Here is a 25,858-nt window from a genome sequence, read left to right as displayed (position 1 = left end):
GTCACTGCAGGGAGCATTTGGGGCCCAAGAGCAAAGCAGGCTGGGGAATCCTGAAGTACATGGGGTGAGGAAACACGGGCCCCCACGGCAAGGACTCCCAGCATGGGACTGGCTTAGGGTTGAAGGTGGCAGGGACATCCCCTGCTGTGGGCCTGGAGCCAGAGGAGCCATCACCCAAAATGTGGCTACAAGCAAAGCATGGGTGGGTGGCCCGGGAGCCCAGCGAACCTCCTGGGGCTGGCTGCAGCACACATGGGGTACAGGCTGGTGGGGCTGTGACTTTGGGGCGAGTGTGGCAAAGGAGAAGAGGAGCAGGATGCCAAAAACAGTGAGGTGGCGTGATAGAGAGCCACGGGGATGTGATGGAGAGCCTCGTGACTGCGAGACCTCATCTGCTGCATCCCCGCTCTGCCCCCTGGCCATACCCAGGGCTCTGGATGTCCCAGATCCCACAGGACCACACCAGCCCCAGCCCCTTGCCTCCTGGGGAAGCTGCAGCACGTCTGAGCCCAGAGGGTAACAGCGGGATGACGACAGCCTGGGCAGAGGGGACCTGTCCCCCAGCGCCCACGTGCCTCTGTTGGCACCCAGCCCAGCACGAGAGCAGCAGCCTGGGGCTGCCCCGGGCCGGTGTGGGGGCAGGACGTGCTGCCTGGCACCCCGCACCATGGGGATGGGCGCTGAAATCCCCGCTGGGAGCCCTGCTCAGCATCACCCCGGCCCCTTCCCTTGGCCGCTTGGGCAGCCAGGGCATGGCACCAACCAGACGCAGCCTTGGGGTTTGGGGCTGGTTTTGTGTCCCGGGACAGGCACGTCAGGGGTGCTTCAAGGCTGCTTCCACTTGCAGCTGGGCACCCGCTCCCCATGCAGGGCACAGCAGCCCCTCGGCGAGTGGCTCGGCCCCGCTCCGCTCCCTCCAGCACCTTCCTTCTTCTTCCAGCCGAGCGGGGCAAGCGAGAACAGGGATCTTTGCATCTACCTCTAGTAGGCACGGGTAGGACCGGGGACCCTTTCTCTCCAGCACGTGGCGGAGCCGGCGGGGGCGGCGCGGCGGGGCCGGTGCCGCTGCCGTGTCCCAGCCCCGCTCCCCGCGGGGCCGCGCTACTCACCGTACGGAGCCTCCATCTTAGCGCTTAGCTGGGTGCTTACATTGACCATGTCGCGCCGGCTACCGCTACGGGGACTCGGGGCGAAAGGCGGAGGAAGTGTAGGAATTAAAAAAATAAAATTAAATTAAAAAAAAAAATAAAATAAATAAATGGAAGTGTCTTTCTAAGGAACTAGGTGAAGGCAGGAGGGAGCGTGGAGAGGCAGGGCGAGGAAACCTGCCTCTCCTGTTATCTTATTGATTCGCTTAATCAGGGCTAATGTGGGTGGAGATGTTAAATAGTAACCCAGCTCTTATGGAAACCAATCTGCAAGGTGCTGTTGCTGTAGCTATAGTAACTGCTGCCAAGCTAGAAACTCAAACATGGCTTTTACTGGACTCTTTTGGGGCTCCTGCTGCCAGCCGGTGTCAAGGCCAGGGCGGCGGAGGCCGGGGCTCCCCCCGGCTGTGGGGAGGTCGGCACCGCGGCACCGCGGGGCTCACGGCATCGCCCGGCCGTGGGGGGAACAAAGGCGAGCGAGGGCAGAGCCACGTGGCGCCGGGCTGGGGATGGCAGAGAGGGGCTGGGGCAGAGCAGAGCCCGGCCAAGGGGGGAAATCCCCCGGCTGCAGCTCAGGGTTTGTGCCCTCGGTGCCAAACCGGGGGGGTCGGTGGGGCTGGGGATGCAGTGGTGGGATGCAGGGTGATGCCCACAGCGTGGGGCTGGTGCGTGGTGTTTGCAGCTCGCTCCTCATCTCCCTCTGCTCCCCAAATCCTTCCTGCACCCCTGTTTCTGGCGGTCTCCTTGCAGGATGCTCTGTCTGTGCTCACGGAGCAGCAGGGAGAGCTGGCTGCCTTCCTGGGGTTCGTGGGGACCTGCGATGGCCTGGAGTGACCCGTGGCCATCCCTGCTCCACCCAGGAGGACATCTGGGACCTCACAGTCACAAGGTGTGTGGGTGGGACCCCACACTTGGGCATGGCCCTGCGGGGAGGTTTGAGGGGGTTCCATTTGGGGGGCGCTGCTTGGCCTCCCCCCTTCCCTCCCGGGAGGCATGCAGCAGGGGAAGGAAGGGGCGTCTTGCCAGCGTGCCCACACCTGAGGCAACACCAACCCGGCTCTGCCAGGTTCTGGGGGACAGCTCTGCACCCCCTCCCGGCAGCCCAGGCTGGGACTGAGCCCCCTGTCACCTCCAGGCTGGGCTAAAGCCCTTTGCAGCAGTGGGGGAAAGGCAGGTTTGGAAGAAATCCGAGCAGCTGGCAGATGGGGAGAGCTGGGGCACCTGGGGGGGCTCTGCCTGCCCCAGCTCCCACCAGCCCCGGCATCGCAGGCAGGGCACGGTCCTGAGCCAAAACCTCGGGGATTTTTGGCAGCCGTGTCCCTGCTGTGCCCGGTGTCCCGGCAGTGCTGGCTTCTCCCACACGATGGAGCAAAGTGCCCGGGCATCCCCCGGAGCAATGGCCAACACAGAGCTCCTGCACCCTTTGGCGCTTTGGGGAAACCCCAAAACACAGAGCAAACTTGCACAGCTCCATGTTAGGAGAGGGCAGCAGGCTGTGAGTAAGGACAGACACGAGCACTCGGGTCTCCAGACCGCTTTATTGGGGTGCTCAGAGCCGGGGGCCGTGGCTTGGGGGCCCCACAGAGTGATGCACACAGGGCTCCAGTCACTCACCCCAAAGGGACGGTCTGGCTGGTCACTGCACGGCCCCTGCCCAGCCCCGGGGTGGCAGGGAGAGCCCCCAGCCCCACACAGCAGGGCCGTGACAGCCAACCCCGCTCCCCCCACGTGCCCCAGGCCACCACCAGCTGTCCCCAGCGCCCCCCAGCACAAAGCAGCTGGAAAAGGCAGTGCCCCCGGAGGGTGTCCAAAAAGGGTGGGAGCACTAGGGCTGAAATGGGTTTGATATCCTGCCTAACGCCTAACGCAGCACAGGGAGGAGGGTCGGAGGGCCAAAAGCAGCGTGGTGTTATAAATAATCCTCTTTTCCCCCGTCCCCAGGGGGTGGTGGGGCAGGGGGGGCGTGGAGCGCTGCCGCAGCCCTACAGCCAGCCCACTTGGTTGGATTTGAGTCCCGTGAAGCACATGTTGTTGGAGCAGACCCCGCCGTAGGAGGGCGGGCAGGCTGAGCACGGCCTCCCCACCTTGTAGGGCGCCTCCCCGATCCAGTTACCCCTGGGGAGAGAGGAGAGCAGCATCGCCCCTGCACGGCACCCAGCGCAGCGTGGCACGGCGCGGTGCGGCCGGCTCCCCGCGCACTTACTTGATGGCGTAGTTGCAGACGAGGAGGACGGCGCGGCGCCACGTGCTGCCCCAAACCCGCACGTTGCTGCAGGCGTGGATGGCGCAGCCCAGCCTGTTGGAGGACGCCCACACCATCTGTGCCAGGACAGAGAGCAGGAGGTCAGCACTGCCAGCTCCAGCCGCCGGGCAGGGACCGAGCCCCGACAGCCCCAATTCCCTAGGGGGGTGCTGTGCCCACCCTGCACCACTCGGCCACCCGAGGGTGGCTTCTCGATGTCCCTTTTCTGTGCCCACCCAGCACCAGGACACACTGCCTGAAATGAGCAGCGGGGTCTGGTGGTGTCTGATTGACCCGATCGAACCACCAAAGCTCGCCCTGAAGCACTGCCAGCGGAGGCTGCAGGGAGGTGAAACTCCTCCCATGGGGACCAGAACCAGAAGGCTCCTCCTAAAGCCTCTGAGGGCTGAATTTCTCCCTTTAAAAATGTGTTTTGCCCATTTGCAGCCCAGACAGCCCCTGAGACCCCCCCGGGGAACCGCACCGGGACCGAGGCAGCTCTGCGCTCCCAGACAGCCGCGCAAACATCGCAGGGGCTCAGCCCCAAGGCGGGGAGGCAGAGGGAGGCTTGGAGGTTTTCCACCTCGTGCTGGCAACGCGTGGCCAGAGGTGCCGCGGGATGAAGGGGCTGCATTCACGGGGCCAGGCAGCGCCAAGAAGCTGCTCTGCCACGGAGGTGATTCATGATCGGGCAGAGCGGGAAGGGGCTGCTTGGTTTTCTTTTGCTTTTCAAAGCCTTTGAGGTGTTAGGGGGGTAATAAGGAGAAAGTGAGGGCAAAGCAGGGAAAAAAGCTCCTGGAGTGAGCTTTGTGACTCGAACCAAACAGAAGCAAGGATCCGGTCCCAGAGGAGGAGGATGCAGAAATGCGCGTGCAGGGACCGCTGCGAGCACCTTCAGGGGCTCCATCGCCCCCAGCACAAATCCAGCCCCCCCGTTCTGTGTGAGCCGGGGGCTCGGGGGGGGCTCTCACCTGGGTGTAGTGGCTGCAGACGGAGCCGCTGCACTTGGAGGGGCAGCGGGGGTTGCACTCGTGGGGGTGCGGGAAGGAGAAGTGCTGCTGCTCGCGGTGCCACGAGCGCACCATGTCCACCACGGAGCGGTACCTGCAAAGGGAGCCTGCGGTGTGGGCGGGACGCCCCGCTGCAGGAACCACTGCTCCCCAGGCCAGAAGCAGTGGCTCGGAAGATCCAGCCCCCACCGGAGCACCAAGTGCTGGGATCCAGCTCCCGGGGGCTCCCCAGAGGGCCCTTACCTGCCCGAGTGGATGGAGAGGTTCTGCCCCACGTACTTCATCAGCTGGGGGGGGCCGTGCTCCCACACGCACTGCATGGCCCACGCCTCCGCCGCCCTGGCCAGCCGCTCGTCCCACACCTGGAGAGGGGGAAAAGAAAGGGCAGTGGGGATTTGGGCTGCTAGGGGCAGGTGGGGAAACCCACTCCTTGTGTTTGGAGAGGGGGATCTGAACCCCTCCAGCTGCCCCCAAAACCTGGCCTGCATGTCAGTCTGGAAAAGAGCTGCGGGAAGGGGGCAAACTGCTCTGGGGATGAGCCTCAGCCGTGCCCAGGAGAGGGATTTTGGAAGGCAGGGATTTAGGCCAAGCATGAAGCAGCACAGGATGCCCCAGGCACATCTGACCTGCTGTGTGCTGAGCCTGCTGCTCCTCCAGCAGCATCCAGGGACCTCCCGGCTGCTCCCAGCTCCATCCCGGGGCTGCTCCCACCTCCCTCCTGGATCTGCTGTCCCACCCCAGAGCCCTTGGGGACCAGCTCAGGAGCAGCAGATGGCACCACCTGCTCCAGGTGGGATGGAGACACCCGAGGCGCAACCCCCTCTGCAGCTGTGGGAGCTTTCTGCTTCACAAGGTACCAGGAAGACCCTCCCTGCTCAGTGCTAGAGGCAGGATGGGGACGTCAGGGTGCTCCATGCTGTGAGGAGCTGGTCCATCCCCAGCCAGGTGCCTGAGGGCGCTGTAGCGGTGCCAGCAGCTTTATTCCCTCCCGCAGCATCCCCCTGGGGCACCTGCAGACACAAGCAGGGCCAGGCAGCCTCCCTGCAGTGCTGGGACTGCAGGAAAACCCAGCTTGCAGCAGGGGGAATGGCCCCAGGGGCAGGGAAATCAGGGACCCACATCTGCCCTGGCACGGGATGTGCCGGGTCGCATCCTGCACCCGCTCTGCCTCTCCTGGAGGAAAGCTCTGGGCGCACATGGGTCTGTCCCGCACCAGGGGTGCAAAACACCCCCGGGATGAGCCACAAACCCCAGCAGCCCCCTGCCCCGCAGCACGAGCGATGCGCACTCACCATGTACTCCATGTTGGCGGCCGGGGGGGACACCTGCGCCCGCACCTGGTTGTGGTAGTCCAGGATGGCGCTCACCTCGCGGGGGGCCAGGGAGCGGCGGCGGCGGCCACGGGGCACCCCGGTGCCAGGAGCCGGCCCCTGCCCCGCGCTGCTGGGAGGGGACAGGAGCTCGGTGGCGTTGGGCAGCGCGAAGGAGCCGGCCTCGTGCGCCAGCCAGCAGAGCACGCCGGTGAAGCAGAGGTGCAAGCGCAGCCGCGGCATCGCAGCCCTGCCAGCTGGAGCGCGGAGCAGAGCCCGGGTCAGGCTGCAAGAGAAAACACCGCCCGCACCTCTGCGCACGGCCGTGCAAGCCCCTGTCCCCAAAGAAGGTGGAAAAGGGTTTGCTTTTGTCCTTTCCGAAATCGGTCTTGGCTCACCCTGCTGCCCACCCGCTGTTCCTGCGCGCTCATCACGGTAACTTCACCAGGAGCGGCAGGGAGCTGGCTTGCTTGCCTTGGGGTTTCTTTTAAGAAAAAAGCAGCACAGGCTCTGCCCCAGTTGTTTCGGTTATCCCAGCTACCTGCCAGGCAGGGCTAATTAGGGGCATGCAGAGCTACTCGCCCCATCACTTCTCAGGTGCTGGGCACGTAGAGAAAATCCCCCGGGCAAACAGAAACCTCACACAGGGAAAGAAACACCCGGCAACTTCTAAAAGCATCGGCGAGAAATCCTAACAAGTCCTTATCTTGGGGAAGGAGGGGGAGAAAAATAAACCACCGCAAAACCAGAATGATTTAAAAAAAAAAAAGGCTGGAACCTCCTCATCCCTCAGCCGCTGCATCTCCTGCATCCCCCACGTACCTTGAGGACCGAGCCACGGGTCCTGAGCGCGGGGCTGAGCGCAGGGAACCTGCTCGGGGCACGTGTGCGAGGGATTTAACCCAGCCAAGGCGGGCAGCCCGCGGCAGCGTGACGCAGAAGCTGCATCTTAGCTCTTCCCCCCGGGGAACGTGCTGAGGTTTGGGAAGAGCTCTGCCCGGCGGTTTATAGCCGGCTCCCCGTGCACGCCTCTTGCACACGCAGCCACCGCCGGCAGGCAGGGAAGCTGCTCTTTGGCTGCTGGGTGGTTTTTTGTTTGTTTTTCGTGAGATACCCGCAGGGAGAGAGCCCCAGGGATGTGTGTCCCTGCCTGTGTCCCCCACGGGGGTCTGGCTGGGGGGCTGCGGCCAGGAAAGCAGGCTGGGTGCAGGGGGTTTGCTCCAGCAAGGCAACGTGGGGAAGCAGGGGGACCCCAGGGTGCTATGAGCTGGTGGCAAAGATGTCCCTTCCTTGGGGGACACAGTCACTGGGGTGCACGTGTCCTCAGGCCAGCAGCGGTCGGGCACAGATCACCCTGCAGCAGCAGCAGGCATGTTTTCCTGCAGCACCTGAGCAGTCAGCATCCCCGGGGGGTGGCTGAGAGCCCGTAACTGCAGAGACAACAAGCGGAGCCTGGCGCTGGCTGAGCACCCGCAGCAAACCCAGGCTGAAGCACAAGGGAAACGGGAGCGTGGGGAGCACCAGGAGTGTGCATGGAGTGGGAATAGGGTGCGGGTACGGAGCTGGTGTGCGCTACCAACGCAGCCTCCCCCTGCTGTGGGGCTCTGCTGAAACACGCCCCAGGTAGGTTTCTGCCAGCATTTGTTGAGTTTTCCTGGAATCCGCTCTCCTGTAAAGTAACTGGAGGTGCTGCGGGCCCCGGGGGCGGAGGGAGGTGTGTGCAGGAGGGATATCCCCGTCTGCGCCCCAGGGAGCTGCTCGCCACATGCAGCCTTCCCAGGGCACTGGGGCTGGTTTGCAGGGAGGGTTTTTCAGTGATTTATTGTTTCACAAAAGACAGAGCCCTGCATAATGAATGCTCGCCCAGTGCCATGAACTGCAGAGCTCTGCATTTGAGGAAATAGCTTTTTTTTTCCCCAATGTGCTGTGCCTTGCGTTGTCGGAGAGGTGAACCTGCCATGGTCCTGCTGCCACACGGGACAGGCAAGGGGCTTGCCTTGGGTGCAGAGGGAAAGCGCTGCTTGATCAGCACTCTGCGAGACAATCCGAATTCCAGGAACTGGAGGGGTTTGTGTCCCTGCCAGGGGTAATATCCTGCAGCCCAGACTGGCCGGGCTGCCAAAGCACACGGCATCTGCAGAGAGCAGCTCGCAGGGCGCCAAGAAGCACACACTCGGCTGGAGGCAGCAGCGCCGGCGAGCTCGTTTTAGTGAGCACTGGGGAAAGAAAGGAGAGAAACCACCGGGTTCGCAGCCCTGTCTCAGCAGAGATGTGCCCGGATGCTTTTTGGGCAGAGGCACCCAGCAGGGTTTCTCTGGCACATCTGTGTGGCTCCTGGTCTGGGGCTTTGGGCATCCTCCACCGTGCGTGGAGGTGGCAGGGGTGGCGCAGGGGGGTGCTGGGGCCAGGACCCACAGAGCTCCCCAGACCCTGGCACAAAGGATGGGGGTGCAGTGGAGGCAGCCGGACCCTCAGCGGGTGCAACAGAGCCAGGCCACCCCAGCGCCACCTTGGCAGGGATAGAAAGGGATTTGGGGTCTCCTGACATTGCCAAAGCCCTGAGGCAGTCAAAGGCTGCTCAGCCAAGGGCTAGGCTCCTCCTCAGGGCACATGGAAGGAAATTCTCCCGACTTGCAGGTCAGAAGAACTCGATCTTCGTATTTTACAACATGAGAAATCCCAGACCAACCCTCGCGCATTTATTTGTGAACTTTGGAGGTAAACACGCAGTTAAGTTGTCACTGAGACTCTTCAGGACTCCCATTTTAAAAACGACTCCTCCAAAGCATCCACACTGCTGGCTGCATGTGGCAGGGCTGTCTGGCACCCTGCTGCCACCCCGTCCATGTGCCTCGGCTCCTCCAGGCTGAAGTAACGCCAGGATTTCACACCAAAAGCCTGAGGGGGACGTCCCACTGCTCCGGGCGAGGATGAGGAGGGCAGCAGAGCCCTGCCCTTGGGGAGTGAAGCAAAACCCATGGTCTGGGGGCATTCAGGCAGCGGTGGCCAAACGCTGCCCACCAAAGGGCGAGGCTGCCGGGCTGCCAGGATCCCAAGTGATCTGTTTGGGAAGGAGCGGGGTCACACACACCGCCTCTCCCAGCGTGCCCACGGCTGTGACGAGGACGCGGGGAGCTCCTGCCAGCAGCGGGGCACAATCGGCGCCTTTCAACAGCGAGAAATTTTTCTGCCGTCTCGAGAAACGAAGCTCTCTGAAGTTGAAGCTGCAGACAGAAGGTTCTTGCGAAGGTATTTTTTACAGTAACCAGGCTAAGTTTAGAAATCCACTTAGCAAACAGCACGGCAGCTACTTGAAGCCCAGCTCAAAGGCAATTTGCTGTTACTGTTTGCCAGCAGCCCTGCAAACGTGCCGGGGAGGTGAATATCTGCAGTTCTTCACCTTGCCTGGTGCTTGGTGTCTGCATGTCCAGCTGCCGGGCTTCGTGGCAGAACCACATCCATCCTTTATTTTAGCCCATGTTCAGCCTCTGTCCCGTACTGCTGGTGCAAAGGGGTCCATGTGGGAGCTCCCCACCCCTGCCACTAGCCAATGATGCCCAGACCACGGCCAATTTCTGCTGCCGCCCTGCACATCCAGAGCCCTCAGCATCCCCTCTGGCCCTGTGGCTGCTGCGCCCGTGCTGGGGATGTGAGCACAGGGCGAGCAGGAGCAGCAGCACCCACCGGGGCTGCACATCGCTGCGTGCCACAGCACAGGGGCAAAACCCACCCCACAGCCGGCAGCATCCAAGGTCACTTCTTTCCTCGGTGTCTGGCACAGACTGGCCACGGGGACGTGCTGCAGCTCGGCTGGAGGGCTGGATCCCAGCTGGCCAGGGGCTGTGGGATCGCAGCCCCAAAAGCCCAGACCCAGCAAAGTGAAGTCAGGACACCCTGGCAGCCTCCCCATGTAATTTTCTTGCTGGGACGGGTGTGCACCGCAGCTTGACTGGAGCCCCTGTGTGTTCAGCGTGCTTTTTTTTTTTTTTTTTTTTTTTTTTTTTTTTTTTTTTTCCTAGACCAAAATTAAGATAGAAACTGAGCACCTGGCGCTGGTTCACAGGCGTTCTCTGGCCTGTGAGTTCTCATGGCTGCACAGGGAGGTCTTGTTCCCATTGTTCTTCTCCTTGGTCACCTCCGTGCCCAGGTGACCCTGGCACCCTCTACCCCTGCTCAGACCCCCAACAGCACCAGCAGTGCCCTCCAGCATCTGCAGCTTGTCCAGGAGGAGAAAAGGGCTGAAACGACCTGCCAGGAGAGGCAGGCTTGGAGCAGACCATGGAGGGACACAGCTCAGCAGCTGCTGGGTGCCCAGGGGCACGGGGGCTGAGCTCACGGCTGCAGGACGGGGGCTTCGGGCAGGCAGGACTGATGGGTTAAAACCCTTCACCAGGCTGGGAAACTGCAGGGTCCAGCACCTCCAGTGCTCCCCGTGGAGGTGCAGCGGCACAGCAGGGGCTGCCCCTGATGCTTTCGGTCCCTGTGGCACTGGGCACATCGCTCTTCATGCACAGCACCACGTCTTTGGGGGGTGCTGGTGCCCAGCACCATGCAGGAGCTGATCCCATGCCCCCAGGGCAGCACAGGGTGGGATTGCTGTGATATCTGCCTGCTTCTAGCATCAAAGCTGAGAAAAAAAAAAAAAAAAAAAAAAAAAAACAAAACTGCTATTTTTTGCACAGATTTATAAAATCTCTTGCTTTACCTGTGCACCTTGAGGACTCCTGGCTTGTGCCAGCAGAGCAGGCGCAGCCTGACGGACACCTCATGTTTCCAGCCCTCCGCTCTCCCGGAAAGATTGCCTGAGCCTTTGCCAAGAAATCTCCCTTTTCTCATGGGGCTCCCGAGCTTTCCCACGTCCAGATGGCTGGACCCAAGCCATCAGATTTCTGCCTGCCTGGACGAGAGATTTCTCAGGTTCAGCTGCGGGGGCTCAGATGTTCGCAAGGACCACTTTGCTCGAAGCAGGACAGTGGTTGGAAAAGCAGAAAATGAGCCCTCGGGGTGCTCCTTTCTGCCTTATTTCCTTAGTCCTCACCTGCCCCACCAACTGATAGTGATGCAAAGAAAGGAGCTGTAGGGACGTGAACTTTAACTGAGCGCATCCAAAATGGGAGCGATGCGCTCCGTGCCTCTCCCAGCACAGAGATGCTTCCCCCGGGCTCTTTTCTCCCCTAACCAGGGGACACACAGACACGTGAGCCCCTGAAAAGCCCAGAAGTGGAGCAGCTTGGCTGAGGACAGATACCTTATCTCCCGACAGCCTGGGCGCTGCCAGCTGCGCTCAGCCCGCGCTTCCCAGCCTCCGGCCTTTGAAGTACAAAGGGAGGCGAACGGGCGGATTCCTGCAGCTCATCGGCAGCTCTGGATGTCGCTGGGGCTGCGGGACAAAGCTCTGGCTGTGCCCTGTGCCAACGCATCTGTGCTGCCGTGGCCCTGCCCCAGTGCCAAGAGCAGCGAGGAGGGGATGGCTGCGGGGCTGGGTGCACGCGGGGCTGGAGCCAAGGGAAAAGGCACCTTCAGGGCCAGCACGTGGCTCCCAGCTTGCCTCAGATACAGCCCTGGTGCTTCCTTTTCCGCTTGCCTACAGCCTCTGCTTGTCTACAGCTTGTCTACATCTGGCTAAAAGTCAGGGAGGGTGGCGTTGCCCCAGGGCCGCGGTGGAGCAGGGGAGATCAGCCACCGGCAGCTGGGGTTTGGGATGGGGGAAGGAGCCTTGCCGCCTCCTTCTGCACGTGTCTCATCCGGTGGTTGGCTGGTTTTAGCTTTTCCCTTGCCTTTTTTCTTCTTTAAGATGGCATTTTTGTGCTGTGCTAAGCAAGGGGAAGGTCGGGAGCACTGGTAGGGTTTGGTGTCTCAGCCGATGGCCGGGTGTCTGCAGCACAGCCCTGCTGCCACACTCTACACCTCAGGCCCCCTGCATGGGCCAGGGGATGTCAGAAAGTGGAACTTCATAAATTCCTGGAGGTGTTATCTGATGTTACAGCTTCTGGCACCAATAGCTCGCAATGCCCACCGCTAAAACCTGCAGGAGCAGGTGGGACACAGGAGGTGTGTGCTCAGCCTCTGCGAGCAGCTAACGCCAATCTGGAGTAATGGGGGTGCGAGGAGGGGCTATAAACCACAGCTCTGCTCCTCTCCCTTCCTTTGTGCCTGAGGACAGGACCTTCCTATGCCTACCAGCCAGCAACTGAAGGAGAAGCCTGTGTGAGTTCATGGCTTGTGGTGAGGGAAAAACCTCCTGACCTCCTCGCTGCAGTGCTGGGTGTCTGTCTGCCTCCTGGGGAGGTTCGGTAAGCCCCAGGGCTCTGTGCCTGCCAGACCATGCAGATGACTTTTGAGGGGATGAGGAGGCTTAATTGACCCTGACAAATATTTACCTGTTTCCCTGAGTTTACAGAAGCCTTGCTCTGGCCACAGCTTTGAAGTGGAGTTCAAAGCCCTAGCAATGCCCACGTCCCTGTGGGTGCGGGGATGCTGCTGCAGGACGGGCCCTGTGCTGCTCAGTGCTGGCATCCCCCGTCCTCTGCACACTGGGGGAAGAATGGTTTTCTGATTGTTTGGAGCCTATGTTAAAGAAACAGCCACTTTTTTCAGCCCAGTGGCAGGATGCACTTCTTGTGTTTTTTTTTCCTAGCCTCTGAATCGTGTCAACGGGGATGGGGTTGGGTCACCCATCTGTGGCAGGCTCATATTTAAGAAAAGCAGCTTGTTTGAACTGGACAAACAAACACTTCTGGGAAGAACCTGACTGCTTTAACTAAAGCTGTTAAATGCTCAGATTTAAAGCACTAGGATTTGGCTGTAATTCTATTTCTTACAGAACCTAGAAGAGAAATATGCTGGAGAGCTCTTTATTGTAAGAACAGGCAGCAGGAGCACACTTGCCATCCCTGCGCAGCTCCGGGCTGTCGGTAGGATCTCGATGTGGCTGCAGTTTGGGGTCCATCCTGGTGGAACTGGCTGGGGACCCAGAGCTGCCTCCCTGCTGCTCGTGGACACCATCAGCAGGGTTTGAGTTGGGCTGACACCCACGCCTTCACACCAGCTTGGCGAGGAGCAGACAGGACCCTGGTATTCTGGGGATGCTCTGCTCCTGGTAGACTGGGATGCATTTCCTTGGGGAGAGCAGCTGGCTTGTTCCTCTTGGTGTCAGGAAGCTGGGTGAAGTGAGTGCCCTGCCACCAGCTGGTGCCCAGCAGTGAGAACTCACTGGATGCCATGGGGAAGGTGCAAGGATCTTGCTCACCTCCACACAGCAAGGCAAGCTGAGTTGCATGCCACAGCCAAATGAGTGCTTCTGAGCTCCTACAGACACTAAAGGAAAGAGCCTGGCTCAGAAAAAATGTGATGAAGCCAAGCTCAGACACTAGCACAGCTCTGGCTTCTCCTTCAGGTAAGTACCTTAGCCATCATCCCAGTCCTGAGGACAGCTCAGTGCCTCTGTCTGTCACCCCACTGTCCTTCCTGTGCTTTCTGTCACCCCACTGTCCTTCCGATAGCACCCATGGCTGGTTATCACGCTGGAACTCCCCAGCATTGGGCATCCTCCTTTCCCCTTCTGATGCAGGCTGAGATGTGGAGCAGCTTGTGGTGGAAGAGCACAGATGGGGGCAGCGGGAGGTGTTCAGCTTGCTGAGCGCAGGGAATAGATCGGTAAGAAACCAAACAAATCATTAGCAAAAATAAATGTGTAAATTTAAACTTCTTAACTACAGCCAAATTAAGACTAGGACAACCCTGAGTCCACTGGCCAGTCAACATATGCTTTGATGTTTTCTGTAATTATTATTTTTATCTACAGAGCACTTCAGTAGGGATTATTTTCAGGGCGAATTGCATCACATTTCTAGCTGACACTTATATAATTAACTAAGCCAGTAAAGCACAGATTAAATATTATGTATGCATATTTATTTTTTAGCTTTGCATTTAATATTTGTAATTACATATTTGACTAAAGCAGCTGCAGCTCATGTTATGTGGTTTGTTGTGCCAGTTATCCAGCCAGGAAGCTAGAACTGCTAGCTGTGGTCCCTGCAGCTGATCAGCATAAAGGCAGCTCCAGGTCCTACACCTGAATGTAAACACATGAGCTAAAAATGCACCAGTAAAGTCTGAGAAGTTCATATTTCTGAATTTAAATTCATAAGTACAGATCACTTTCTTCCCGTATTTGAGCAGTTACAGCAAGCTGTGTTTTCTTTAAAAATAATAAAGAAAAAACCTGTATTTTTATACAGTAGCTCAAAGGCCACCCATGAAGGACTTCATGGATATTGTGAATTTTGCATGAAGTTTAACCTGTGATTGATAACCACTATAGAAAGCAAATAAATGAAAGAAACAAATAACACTTCTAGCACAGGACTACCAGAAAAGTTAATCTAAGTGGATGGGAGTTGCTTACCAGTAGCCGTGCTTCTCTGAGAATCCTCTTAAGTGTGTGTGTGTGTGTGGGGGGGGGGGGGGGGGTGGGGAAATACATCAGCTACTGTGAAAAGACAACACAGAACCAACTTAATTCATGTATGCAGGTGTTTGGGAGTGAAGATTTTCTTTGGCAAACACAGAAAGCATGTTATCTGCTGTGCAAAAAGGTGAATGCAAACCAGGCCAGCTATTTCAGCAGGGAGCTGCACACAGCCACCACAGCTGCACTAGGTCAGGTAATTACAGAAACATGACTAATTAAGACCATTTTATGCACAAGTGCATGTATACTTACATGAATCAGACATTTTTAGGTGTAATCTCATCCCCATTTCATCTGCTAATGAGCTGCTGTATTCTCTCCGTAGCAAGAATAAATATTTCATAGCTTTGTGAGCTCTGGTTATTTTTAAGCTGTTTAGATACTTACTGTATCTCTCCGCAACCTCACATTATCTCTGAGGAAGCAGGAAAATATAACTGCTCCCATTTCCCACCTGGAATATGGGAATACAGAGGTTAAGGAACCTGCCTATGGCTTTAGAGGGAGTTTGTCAGAGCCACAAATTAAAACCAGACCCTCCGAATCCTTGCTCGGGGCCCTAATCACCAGACCATCCTCTTCCATAAATTCAGACCTGTCATTAGTCTGCCCTACTGAAATCTGGCTGTGCAGAGCAGGGAACATAAATATTTTGTAGCAGTAGGTATTAATTTGTAGTGTTAGTAAAGTTTACTCCACTGAAAACTGAATTGGTTCTTTATTAGGCTTTGCCCTGTATCCCAAAATATTTTGATCTTTGGGTATAACCACCAGCTATGCTGAAAATTCCCTTCAGCTAAGATCATACCCTTCCGATTCATCTGAAAAGAGCTTGAGGGGAAATGTGTGACCTGCGGAGGTTTTAAAGCTGGGCCCAGTCTATACAAACTACCTGGGGCTAATTTCCATAACTTTTTCCAACATTTTGTGGGTTTGGGGATGAAGAAAGGTCTTTCCCATTTGTTTGAGCAGACGCACAGGTTGTGAATGACCGTTTTCTCTCCTGTCTCTTGATTTGTCTTTTCTGCTGCAAATAATGCAGTATCTGGTCACAGAAGTGAGAAGCCCTTGGTTCTGCAGAGCAATGATGAGGTGTGCTGGTGTGAAGAGCATCCCTCAGCACCAGGGACAGGCAGCGAGGATCCGGGTCAGTGTGCTGGGAAGGCTGTGGTGACTCTGCTCTGGCTGCATTTCAAAGGCATCACTGACACAGAAAGGAACAAAGCATACTTTTTTTAAGCTGACAGTGAACAGAGAAGGCTGCAGAACTGAAAGCACTGAAGTTGAAGGATGGTGTCTCAGCAAAGGGCCAAAACTATCTTCGACTTCAAGCTTAAGCTCCTATTAGGCAAAGAAAATACAGCACAGATAATGCTTATGTAGCACCTCTCATGCAAACATCCCAGCACACTTAACAATCAAACTCAAACACAATCAATCATGGAGATGTGAGCAGCATTCACCAAGGAAAACAGAGCAAGCAAGGCTTGGAAAGGAGGGGTGCCACAACCACTGAGAGCCCGGGGTTTCTAAATGGTTTCCATCTGGAAAGTGCCTTGTGGATGGAGAGAGCTGGGGTAGATGGTCCCCAGGGTGAAAAGCAGGCAGATAATGATGGACAAGCAGATGCCACCGGGTTGTAGGTATTGTTCTGAGACAGGAGGGCAAGCTGGGAAGACGGGGGGTCTCCCAGGTCCAGACGGGTGCCTTACAGGGGTATCTCAGACCCATCAAGTGTGCAACCACAGGCAGTGTGCTCTGAAGGGCACCTGTTGTCCTTGTCTCCTCCTGATTCCAAGTGAGGATGAGGTGCAAGTTGTGCCTGCGTGCTACCACATCCATGGCAAAGAGACTGAGCCGTGTGGGCAGGTGAGTGACTGTGCTGAGCTCTAGCATGACCCCTGGCACAGGTGCCTGGGGAGCGCTTCCTGAAGCACATCTTCCCTAAGGGTAGATCAGCTGGTGAAAGCTCACCTTAGCCCAAGCTCAGGTCAGAGAAGAACCAACCTTTCCTGTGTTTAAAATATATATATATATATGCAGTTGTTTTTTTTATTTATTCTCTAGGCATCTATCTGTGATTGCAACAGAGTAGTGGACCCAGAAATCATACTATGACTGAGCAAAATGTCACTCAGACAAAAAGGTCTGGCAAGAGCTGTGAAGGGTCAGGGTCTCTCTCCACTAACTGCATGCTGAGGGTAGGTGACTGTTTCCAGATTCTCAATTCTGCAGAAGGCATCCATGCCATAGTCTTGCATGAGAAAGGCAGGTTTCCTTGCAATCAAAGTGAAATGGATGATTAATAGAATTGCTAGAACTAGGTGAGTTAATTTTTTAAGTAATGTAATTATTTTAAATAATTAAGAACAACTCAGTGTCATTGTTCTTGCTCCAATGAATAATGGAACACCTGCTAAAACATGGAACTTTATGACCATGAAAGATTCCCTCCAATCTGACGCGGCTCAGGAGCCAGGACACTCTCAAGGCATATTTGATCTCATTTCAGACCTCTGCTCAGGATGCTGTGATTTCCACGTTGCATGTCCAAATAATTGCCCAAAGCTTTGGGCAACTGGGCATGCAGGGGCAATGCTCACCAACTTTGTCTGGGGCCTTGGTTCAAATTAAACACTTTCTTCAAACAGGGGGAGGAAAAAAAAAACAATGGTCTTCATCAAATAGTCTGGAAGTATTCAGCTTGAATCAGGCAGTGACTTGGTGAGCTTAAGGAAAAAGGTATGAAAAAAGGAAAGGACAGCCAGTTTTGTTATACCTGAGCAATTAATTCAGTTAGCTATTGTTTATAGCTGTCAAATACTAATTTGCTGTCTGTGAGAACATTTTGGGAACCTTCTACGATTGCCCTAGAATAAACCCCATTTCCTGGTTATGAGTAAAAGCATTTTCTGCAGTTTTGAAATATCTAAATTCTGCTTCTGGTTTTTTTTTTTTTTTTTTTTAATATTTTTTTACTTTTAATGAGGGAACTACACTTGGTTCCTCAAAAGGACTGTTGGCCTTGGCCGGTGCATGTGGCAGCATATACGTGGTATGAAAGTACAGATCCAGTCTAAATCTGCAGGACACCTGGAACCCAGTTGAGCTTTGCTCACTGCACTTGCTAGAATTGATGATTTATAGAGATAATCCTCAGACATTTCAAGCTGGGCTGAAGACAGACAAATTTCCAGCCCATGCCATCAATTCCATTCATCTGGAACAGGTGCCAAGCTTATGAAATCCTCCTGCAATGTGGTAGACACCACAGTATGCTTCATTAACAGCCAACCAAGCAACTTGCCATCTCCAGCTCACAGGCACTGAAAACAATCTGGAGATCAGAGACCCAAACCTGTGAAGCAAAGAAGGAAAAGTTTCAAAGGCAGCTGGACTCCCACAGGAGGGGATTTAGGCAGACAATGCTGGACTCTGTGAAACCTGCTCCCAGACCCTGTTATCCTCACTCATTTGAGTGAACGCAGCTGTCTGTCTTTTCTAATTCAGGGGTACAATGCTGTGGCTAGAAGTGCTAGACGTGGCCATGTCAGTCTTGTTAAAAACAACATACAATAAATTGCCAAATGCCATTTACCCTGGATAACCTTCTTAGCTGAAACTGTCCATATCTACTGCAGTTGCTTGTGCGTCAGTCGACTTTGATGTATCCTTCTGCTCTTTCAGCCCAGATGTTGTCATAGATTTGCTGACGATGACTGCAAAAAGGCTTTGAAATGCACTCTGGCAAGAAATACTTTCCCATCCTGTCTCAGATAGGGTCTGCTTTCTTTTCACCTCACATTTTTTATTACTAAGGCCATTCAGATGAATAAAGGCTCTTTGTTCATTTAGCAATTTCTCTGCTTGCTGATGGCGTTTTATTTTCCAAAATGTAAGTTGAAATGACATCTGCAGCAGCTCAATAGATGAAGCAGGTCTCAAACACCATAGTGACAGACTGCCTGTGCCTGGGCACTGTTGCTCTCAGCAGTATGAACAGTGCAGGAGTCTTACCAGAAACACTCTTCAGGCACAGAAAAAAAAAAAGTTCAAAAGTTACATGTTAGGATGTTTGAGAACGTTCTGAAATTCTCTCTCACATACTATGGAAAGATATTCTCTTTAAGGGAAGCTGTGCATGTCACTCTACAAGGAATGGGTGTTCATTTATGGTGTGTAGTATAACCCCTTGATGCCCTGTTCTGATGTTCTGGTCTGGAAGCCACCTACCCATTTGGTAATGGATGTAAAAAGTAATTTTTGTTCTTGTTTTGATACATTAGGGTGGGAAAACAATGCTTCTGAATATGTAGTTTAGTGACATACGTTGAGGATCTTGCTGTTTGAGCAGCATTTCTCTCATTATACGTGACAGATTTGGAGCTTGTACTCCACTTCACACCTCAGAGTGCCATGGAACTGAACCAGGCGTGCTGTGCCCCCAGATCCCTGGTTTTCTGTGCCTGTTTGCAGTGAGAGGTGGGGCTGCTCATGTCCCTCAGCTGCATGCCCAGCACGGGAGCTTCTTCAAAGCCAGACGGTGACTTTTGGCTAGAAACCAGTGCTTTTTGTCCACCCAATTTTAATGCTGTGTTAGCATCCCTGCAGAGCGCTTTCTCCCCCTGCTAGGATCACTCAGCTCATTCAACAGGCGCATCAGCTACTGCAGCCACAAAGCCCTCAGAGCTTTACGAGGGAAGCTCGAGGGGATTCAGCCCTGCCCACCCCTGAGCCGTCTGTCGGGGGCAGGAGCACCCCGAGAGCCCAGGAACCCTCCCGCGGGCCAGGCCCCACTCCCCCAGCGCAGCCCGGCGCCCTGAGGGCACGGCCACAACATGGCGGGGCGGGGGCCGCGCATGCCCACAGCGGCCGCGCTCCTTCCTCCCCTCACCGCCACCGCGGGGCCGGGGGCCCGGCGGGCGCCGCCCGGGGGCGCCCGAGGAGCTCGGCGGTGGCCGTGTGGTGGCGGCGGGCGGAGCCGGGAGCCGGGCTCGGCTCGTTCCGGGGGCCGCGAAGGAGGCGGGCGGGGAGCGATGGAGCGGCTGGAGCGGTGCAGCCGCTCGCTGCGCGCCGGGCTGGCGGCCGGGGCCGTGCGCCGCCGGCTGCCCTGGGTGCTGCTCGGCATCGTCCTCCTCGGGTCGGCGCTGAAGGACGGCGACCTGGTGCCGGAGACGCCCATGCAGAACAAGCGCAACCTGCTCAACGTGTGAGGAGGGCTGGGGGGGCCCTCGGGGGGCGAGGAGGTGAGGGGGGCTGCGGGTCCCCCCGGGCTGGGGCTGCCGGGGGCTGCCCGGAGGAGGAGGAGGAGGAGGAGGAGGAGGAGGGGGAACTTTGCCCCTTCTTCAGCTCCCAGATAATTTTTCAGGTTTTCAGACCTGGCAGTGAATTGATCCAAAAACAAGCTGAAGTCTTGCAAGCCTAAGCCTTTCAGCATCTTTGTAAAAGCAGCGTTATTATTCTTGTTTTCTGCTCCTTAGGCGATGGCTCAGCGTTTCCTTAACCCTTTGCTTGAATGCTGAAGGCACTGAGCCATGCGAGCGCACCCATCCTCTACCTGCTGTAGACCAGAAGATGAAGCTAAAATTTCTGTATTCCCTGGCGACTTGGGGGTTCTTTACTTTATTGATTTGAATTTTTCGCTTGCCGACACGTGGTAGAGGACGTGCTTTCGGCGTGGCTGCAGGGAGCAGTTGGCAGGGTGCTCGGAGGGGAATTGGTCTGGTGGTGCTGCGGTGCCCTGCCCGGCTGAAAGAGGGGAGCTGTGTCAGTACCGAGGCAGTTTTTTTCCCCACAGGTCATTTGTGTGCTGGTTTGGTGACAGCAGTCGTGTTAGCAGCCTTTTTTTTTTTTTTTTTTTTTTTTTTCTTTTAAGTGTCTCAGCCAAATGAGAGTTTTGGAAGTGGTGGAGTCACCATCCCTGGAAGTCTTTAAAAGACGTTTAGATGTAGAGCTTAGGGATATGGTTTAGTGGGGACTGCTAGTGTTAGGTCAGAGGTTGGACTAGGTGATCTTGAGGTCTCTTCCAACCTAGAAATTCTGTGATTCTGTGATTTTCAGCTGTAGTTGCTGCACAGGTGCCCCTGCTGTACAGTGCAGGGCGAGGGAGGTGCTCCTTAAAGTCCTGGGCAGTCCCTGACCGTTTTTGTTAGGACCATAATGAAAACATAGAGCTTTGTTCCTGCTTGTTCTTGTCTGAGGTGCTGAGGTAGGTTATGATTAAATGATGAGTGTGTCTGGCTATAACTTGGTCACAGACCAGAATTCTGCCTATGCTTTTCAAACAAAGATGTGGGTAAAGAGGAAGCAAGCTGCCTGGGAATGTGCTGCTGGGACAAAGGTCAGAGGCCACGGTCTCCTTAACGTGGTAGTAAATTCACTTGAACCTGCCCCATTGCAAGATCTGAAAAGGGGACTAGTTACACAATGCTGGCAGGACTAGTTAGGCAATATCTTGTTAAACAGGATAGCAGCACGTTGTCAGCTCGTTTTCAAGATTTACAGACATCACAGGGAAAAAAAGGTAAGGCAGAGAGTGAGTTTTGAGACTGAAAGGTTTGTGTATGCCATAGGAGGGCTTTCATCAACTGAAGGGATAGCAAAAGACCAGACACTACTGTGAGGTTATGTTACTTCATTTATTTTACAAGGTATAATGGAGGAAGAGTGTTGTGGGCTGATGAGGGAGAAGAGTCAGCCCTTCTCCTGGGTATCTTAGTATGAAGAGGGTGAGGTTGAGAAGGGATTTGAAAGCAAAGATAATCTGAGATGGAGGAAGAGGGGAACACTGAAAGTCAGAGAAAGGGTTACTGTGGTCAGGGTGGTAGGCTGAGAATATCTTTGCAGCTGTTCTTTGAGTAAGGCAAAGTTGAATGGGTTTGTAGGGTAAAGGCAATTGCAGTAGCTGAACTGCAAGTCAGCTGGGAGTTTGAATGAGGCTCTAGGTCCAAGGGATTGCTGCCTGGGAAACAGTTGAAGTATGTGGTCAAGAAAGTACTCAGGTTTTGGACCCAAGAGAAATCAATGGGGAGAGGATTAAGATTTTATCTATACTGTACTTGGAGGGCAGGAATTACGTGCCTAATTTAGACAGCTCTGAACAGTGACCTTGAAAAGCTGCTAGTTCAAGCACCATAACATACCCCCAGCTCCCTCGTCCTGGCTCCTATGAAATTTCACACGTGCATGTTTCTCTTCTGGCTTTTCTCTGGCAGATACTTTGTCAAGGTGGCTTGGGCATGGACGTTCTGGCTTCTGCTGCCCTTCATCGGAGTTACCACCTACTTTTTTGCCAAGAGCAAGTTCCTCTATGGTCCCACGAAGAGCATTTTGACAGCTCTGCGGCGTCTTAGTGCACTGCTGGTGGGCACTGCCATCTGGTACGTCTGCACCGGACTCTTCATGTATATCGAGAATCTCACCGGCATGTGCTCTACCTCGGGTAAACACAACGAGCCTCACCGGCTGTATGCCACCAAGCAGGAGTGCCACCAGAACAATGGGATCTGGAATGGTTTTGATATCTCAGGGCACTGTTTTCTGCTCTCGTACTGTGCTCTAATGATTGTGGAGGAAATGGCAGTGCTGGAAGGCTTGTCCATAGACCAGAACTCAAAGCTGCGTGTTGTGGTCAACAGCCTTTTTGTTTCCTTGTGTTTTCTCACCATGATCTGGGTATTCATGTTTGTGTGCACTGCCATATATTTCCATGATTTCAGTCAAAAGCTTCTTGGTGCACTGATAGGTTTATCAGCTTGGTATGTAACGTACAGAGTTTGGTACTTGAAACCCTTTTCTCCTGGACTACCTCTCCCAAATATACCTTTGAGTTCAAAGAAATACAGCTACAGCAGATAAAAGAAGTTTTAAACACTTGGAATTTTGCTTTCAGTACTGGGGTAGTTGAATATAGGAATGGTTACAGTATTTCCACTGTAAGGAACAAGATGATGGGCTGGGGCAGAGAACAATCTTTACTAGCTGATGGCTGGCAGGTGGTAATGAGCTTTGTCCTCATGAGAAAAAAAAATGGTATTGGAAAAGGTCAGCTCTTGTTTAGGAGTTTCTGGCTGGCATTCTCAGCAAAGGAGTAAGAAGTTGGATTTGTTTCTCTTACTGATAAATTGAGGAACAGATCCTCTAAGACTGACAGAGGCCTTTGCTCGTTAGGAGCTTAACTGATCTTAAGTCAATTCTTTTTCTTCTCTCTTGGTTTGTTTTTGTCAAAAACTCCAGGGATGATCCAAACCTCATATTCTTTTTAATGCTCTACTTGTATTGCCTTAAGGGAAATCTCTTGTAATGATAGTGCTGCTAATTGTTGCGATAGGCTTGGCTGAAAATCTTCACTTGTTAAAGCAGCATAGAGCTCCGTTGTGAAACTAGAACATCTTGTGTTATCAAACCACCTTGCCACAAATTGTTAAGAGGATGTACAATCTACAAGAAAAAGAGTGAACCTGACATGTAATGTCTCAAGCAGATTGTGACTTCAAATTCATGCCTGCCTTTGGAAAGGAAACTCTTGAATAACAAGTCTTCACTTTCTCCTTACATGAAGTATCTGTAGTCAAGTTTTGTCATTTTATTCTGGACAGAAAGCAAGTCAAATACGAGACTTGGAGGGGTTATTTTTATTTTTTTAATTTTGCAAATTGAGCACCTTACAATAAAGAGTATTTTCTAGTATGTTTCTCCCAGAAGAACAATGAAATTCTGGTGTTACAAACATGTTGGCTTAAGCTGCCATTTTCTGAATATTATGCTTGGAAACGAATGAAACATATCATTTATCCTAAGAGCTGCAAAACAGTGTGCTTGAAGCAATATTTATTCTTGCTTATCCAGGCGTATCAATAAGCTGCTTAATTTTGATTGCACCTGAAGTTGTGGCCACTTCTGTTGTTGTTGGGAAGCCACTACTGAATAAAACACTACTGTTGTGTAATGAATAGGTGTGATATGGGATGGGTTTACTCATCATATCAAGCAAACATTTAGCATAGTTTTTATCTGGAAAAGCTTTTTATTATTTCATAAAGGCTTATCCATGTCGCACTTGCACAAAACTGGTCTGACGGTTGTAAAGATGAACGAGACAGTCCAGAAGGTCTGTAGGCAAGGCTGTAGAAGTGTCTGTTGATCCGATAGTGGACATGATCTGTCTGCACTGTTTGATTATTTTGCTGAATATAGATTATGATGTACCATAGTCTAATCTCGGCACATTATTTTGCCATCTCAACATCTCTTTTCCAGCAAGTGAGTGGAAGTATTTGCAGTAAATACAACGATATTAATTGCACTATTGGGCCTGCCTCTGAGGAAAACTGAATTCCCTTGAATTCAGTGGCAAGTGGGAGTTGCACATCCTCAGAAAGTGCAAATCACCTTTCAGAAAGAAGCTCTTCCAGGAGATCATGTATTTTATGTCAAGTGTGCCCTTTTGTTTTTGGCATTAAACTGCATTTAAACTGACTCTTTGGGAAATTTGTACTGACTAACTCATATTGGGTTTAACTAACAATGTAGATTCATTTGCAGACGTTCTTTTGATGTAATATAAGCCTGCTCCCAATTGAGTTAAGCTAGTCTGCAAGTAACTTTGATCATGAAAAAGGATTATATACCCAGAAGGTCTTCTGATTAATTTCACTACATTTAAGTTTCTATTTTAGGTTATCTTTGCTACATAGACAAGGCCTAATAATAGGAAATGCTATTTATTTAAACTAACAGGGCTTGCTGAAATTATCTTCAGTGCCACCAATGTTTTGTGTGATCAGATCACTATGTGGATGTTTCTGTGCACTTCAGACCAGTGTCATACAAACTGTTTATTATAAAATAATGTGGGATATGGCTGCTCTCAAAATTTAAACAATGAAAGAAAAATACTTAAACCTTATCAGTGTTTGTGTCTTTGAGGATGTTTCTGGAGTCTGTGAAGATACTGCTGCTGCTCTTCATTTCCCTGAACAATCCAGCCTTCCAGTTGTGGTTGTTTTTTTGTTTGTTTGTTTTTTTGTGGCTGTTGAGATGCAGGATTATCAATCACAGTCTGAGCACACAGTATTTGAATGAGGTTAATATGGCACAAGCTCTCAAATGTACAAGGTTTAAAAAAACAAAACCTGCTAAATGCAAGATTCCTAACGTGTGCCTGTTACACCATGCAGCTGATTATTTAGACACCAACAGTTGCTCATCATAGCAAAATGAAAGCCTAATCCGCTGAAATCTACGGAAAAGTTCCCATGCACTGTAATACTCCTTAGGAGTTTGAAAATCATGGCTTGCGTGTCTTTCTCATTGCCTGGAGACCACGTGCCGACCGTTACCTTAGGTTTCCTCATGCACCAGGCCACCTTTTTGTGCCTTTTGACTTTATTTCTGTTAACTGGAAATCAAAGGTGCAGATTTTCTGTTTGCATATGTGCTGTCACCTTTACCTGACTTCCTTCTCCCCACACTTTTATCATTAAAATAACAATGTGAGCTCTATTAGAAATTTTCAGCCAAAGAAGAAACAAGGCTATGAATAACTGGAGTTGAGGGCTTTACCAAACTGTCAGATCCTTTCTTTCAATTATCAACAGTTACTCTTAATTTGTTTTAAAATTTTGGAATAAAATAACATAATCTAAAGGTAAATGTTCACATTCTGTAGTGGATTCCAACAGAAAACTATAATATTGAGGAACAATTGAGTTTTGGTTTGGTTGGTTTTGGTTGGTTGTTTTTTATTTTTTGCATTAAAGTTAGTTCAGCACAGCATTTCTCTACTTCCACAGAATTGTATTTCCATGTTTGTAGAATTACATAGAGAATTGTTCTCTGCAGCATCTTACTGGCTTATTACTTGTTTTAACATAAGTTTGCTAATTTTTCATTGCATGTGATTAAGTCTAGCTTGTTTTGCAGGCTCTTTATCTCTGCTTTCACAAAAGTAGCATTTAGCCTGAGTGATGCAGATGATGATCTTGGTCTTGGTGTGTTAAAGGTTCTCCTCTGATGGAGCCACTAAAGTCTCAACTAGAACACAGAGGGAAGTTTAAATGGATCAGGATTCATTTCACTCTTCACTTACCTGGGACTCGTTCAGCTGTTCGCATCACGGGAGGCAAGATCAGGCAAACAGGAAGGCTTGAGTCTTGTAAAATCCATTCGAACAGTTCAGGCTTCAAGCATGCCTGAAACTGGGGGTTTTGATTCTTCCTCAGTGTCTGTTCACAGCAGACTTGTTCTGTAAATCACAGAATGGCTGAGGTTGGAAGGGACCTCTGAAGATCATCTAGTCCAAAACACTTCACTGGTGCTAAATTCCTGGTTTCCCCATTTTTTTGTGTGCATGGGCTGAATCTTGGGTCATGGAGCAGCCACAAGAATCGAATCCCGTTTTCTGTTTTGATGCAAGGTAATTTGTGACAACGTGAGCAAGGCCCAGTTATGTGTGGTGGTGCACTTTTAACTGAAAAACTGTAGGGGCTGCTGTGATATATTAAATGCCTTGGAAAATCAGCCTTTAGTTCTGAACACAAATACGCAGCTGCTTTTCTTAGTAAAATAATACCCATTTTTTCACCGTAGCTTAAAGCCCATCCCTGCAGCTTCTCTGCAATCAGCCTTTTCCAGCTCTTTGCCTTTGATCAGCCCATGTTTATCTCTGCTCA

The 25,858-nt window shown here is 52.8% G+C and overlaps 3 protein-coding genes and 1 long non-coding RNA gene across 15 annotated transcripts in view; 2 read left to right on the top strand and 2 right to left on the bottom strand.

Annotated features, from left to right (window-relative positions):
• HNF4A (hepatocyte nuclear factor 4 alpha) overlaps positions 1 to 1,311 on the bottom strand; it is a 34,730-nt gene extending 33,419 nt beyond the window's left edge. The window contains exon 1 of the mRNA XM_068700335.1: positions 1,110 to 1,311. Coding sequence (XP_068556436.1) covers positions 1,110 to 1,158 — 49 coding nt within the window. The 5' untranslated portion in view covers positions 1,159 to 1,311. The remainder of the gene's footprint in view (positions 1 to 1,109) is intronic.
• Positions 1,312 to 2,667: 1,356 nt separating this feature from the next.
• R3HDML (R3H domain containing like) lies at positions 2,668 to 6,753 on the bottom strand. Of its 5 annotated transcripts, none has more exons than XM_068700340.1 (6): positions 6,533 to 6,753; positions 5,693 to 5,967; positions 4,644 to 4,762; positions 4,362 to 4,494; positions 3,352 to 3,467; positions 2,668 to 3,263 (listed from the first exon to the last, which is right to left on the bottom strand). In XM_068700340.1, the coding sequence occupies exons 2-6, from the start codon at positions 5,951 to 5,953 to the stop codon at positions 3,131 to 3,133; spliced, it is 762 nt and encodes a 253-aa protein (XP_068556441.1). In that variant the 5' UTR covers positions 5,954 to 5,967; positions 6,533 to 6,753; the 3' UTR covers positions 2,668 to 3,130. The 5 variants fall into 5 exon arrangements, with proteins under 5 accessions (XP_068556441.1, XP_068556440.1, XP_068556439.1 ...); XM_068700339.1 differs by having other exon boundaries at positions 5,693 to 5,996; positions 6,533 to 6,750; XM_068700338.1 differs by having other exon boundaries at positions 5,693 to 6,023; positions 6,533 to 6,749.
• A 5,054-nt stretch (positions 6,754 to 11,807) lies between these two features.
• On the top strand, positions 11,808 to 18,328 carry LOC137865542 (uncharacterized). 8 transcript variants are annotated; one of them, XR_011101979.1, is made up of 7 exons: positions 11,871 to 12,003; positions 12,534 to 13,106; positions 13,281 to 13,366; positions 14,248 to 14,379; positions 15,229 to 15,333; positions 16,254 to 16,387; positions 17,176 to 18,328. It is a non-coding gene; the product is annotated as an uncharacterized lncRNA (long non-coding RNA). The 8 variants fall into 8 exon arrangements; XR_011101978.1 differs by having other exon boundaries at positions 16,254 to 18,328; XR_011101973.1 differs by lacking the exons at positions 16,254 to 16,387; positions 17,176 to 18,328 and having other exon boundaries at positions 11,864 to 11,917; positions 15,229 to 16,212.
• Positions 18,329 to 19,009: 681 nt separating this feature from the next.
• FITM2 (fat storage inducing transmembrane protein 2) lies at positions 19,010 to 24,318 on the top strand. Its single transcript, XM_068700692.1, has 2 exons — positions 19,010 to 19,395; positions 21,401 to 24,318. Exons 1-2 carry the CDS (start codon positions 19,025 to 19,027, stop codon positions 22,041 to 22,043), a joined length of 1,014 nt encoding a protein of 337 aa, XP_068556793.1. The 5' UTR covers positions 19,010 to 19,024; the 3' UTR covers positions 22,044 to 24,318.
• Positions 24,319 to 25,858: the final 1,540 nt, after the last annotated feature.

Source organism: Anas acuta, chromosome 16, assembly GCF_963932015.1.
Source record: "Anas acuta chromosome 16, bAnaAcu1.1, whole genome shotgun sequence".
In the NCBI taxonomy this organism is placed as follows: Eukaryota; Metazoa; Chordata; class Aves; order Anseriformes; family Anatidae; genus Anas; species Anas acuta.
This window is presented reverse-complemented; position numbering and strand designations above follow the sequence as displayed.

Excerpts from the sequence above, each read along its gene's own strand:
- R3HDML (XM_068700340.1), bottom strand. The coding sequence starts at position 5,953 with ATGCCGCGGCTGCGCTTGCACCTCTGCTTCACCGGCGTGCTCTGCTGG. Across the intron at positions 4,763-5,692 it reads CCGCCAACATGGAGTACATG|GTGTGGGACGAGCGGCTGGC; the intron begins GTGAGTGCGCAT and ends CCCCCTCTCCAG. Across the intron at positions 4,495-4,643 it reads CTCTCCATCCACTCGGGCAG|GTACCGCTCCGTGGTGGACA; the intron begins GTAAGGGCCCTC and ends CTCCCTTTGCAG.
- FITM2 (XM_068700692.1), top strand. The coding sequence starts at position 19,025 with ATGGCGGGGCGGGGGCCGCGCATGCCCACAGCGGCCGCGCTCCTTCCT. Across the intron at positions 19,396-21,400 it reads AAGCGCAACCTGCTCAACGT|ATACTTTGTCAAGGTGGCTT; the intron begins GTGAGGAGGGCT and ends TTTCTCTGGCAG.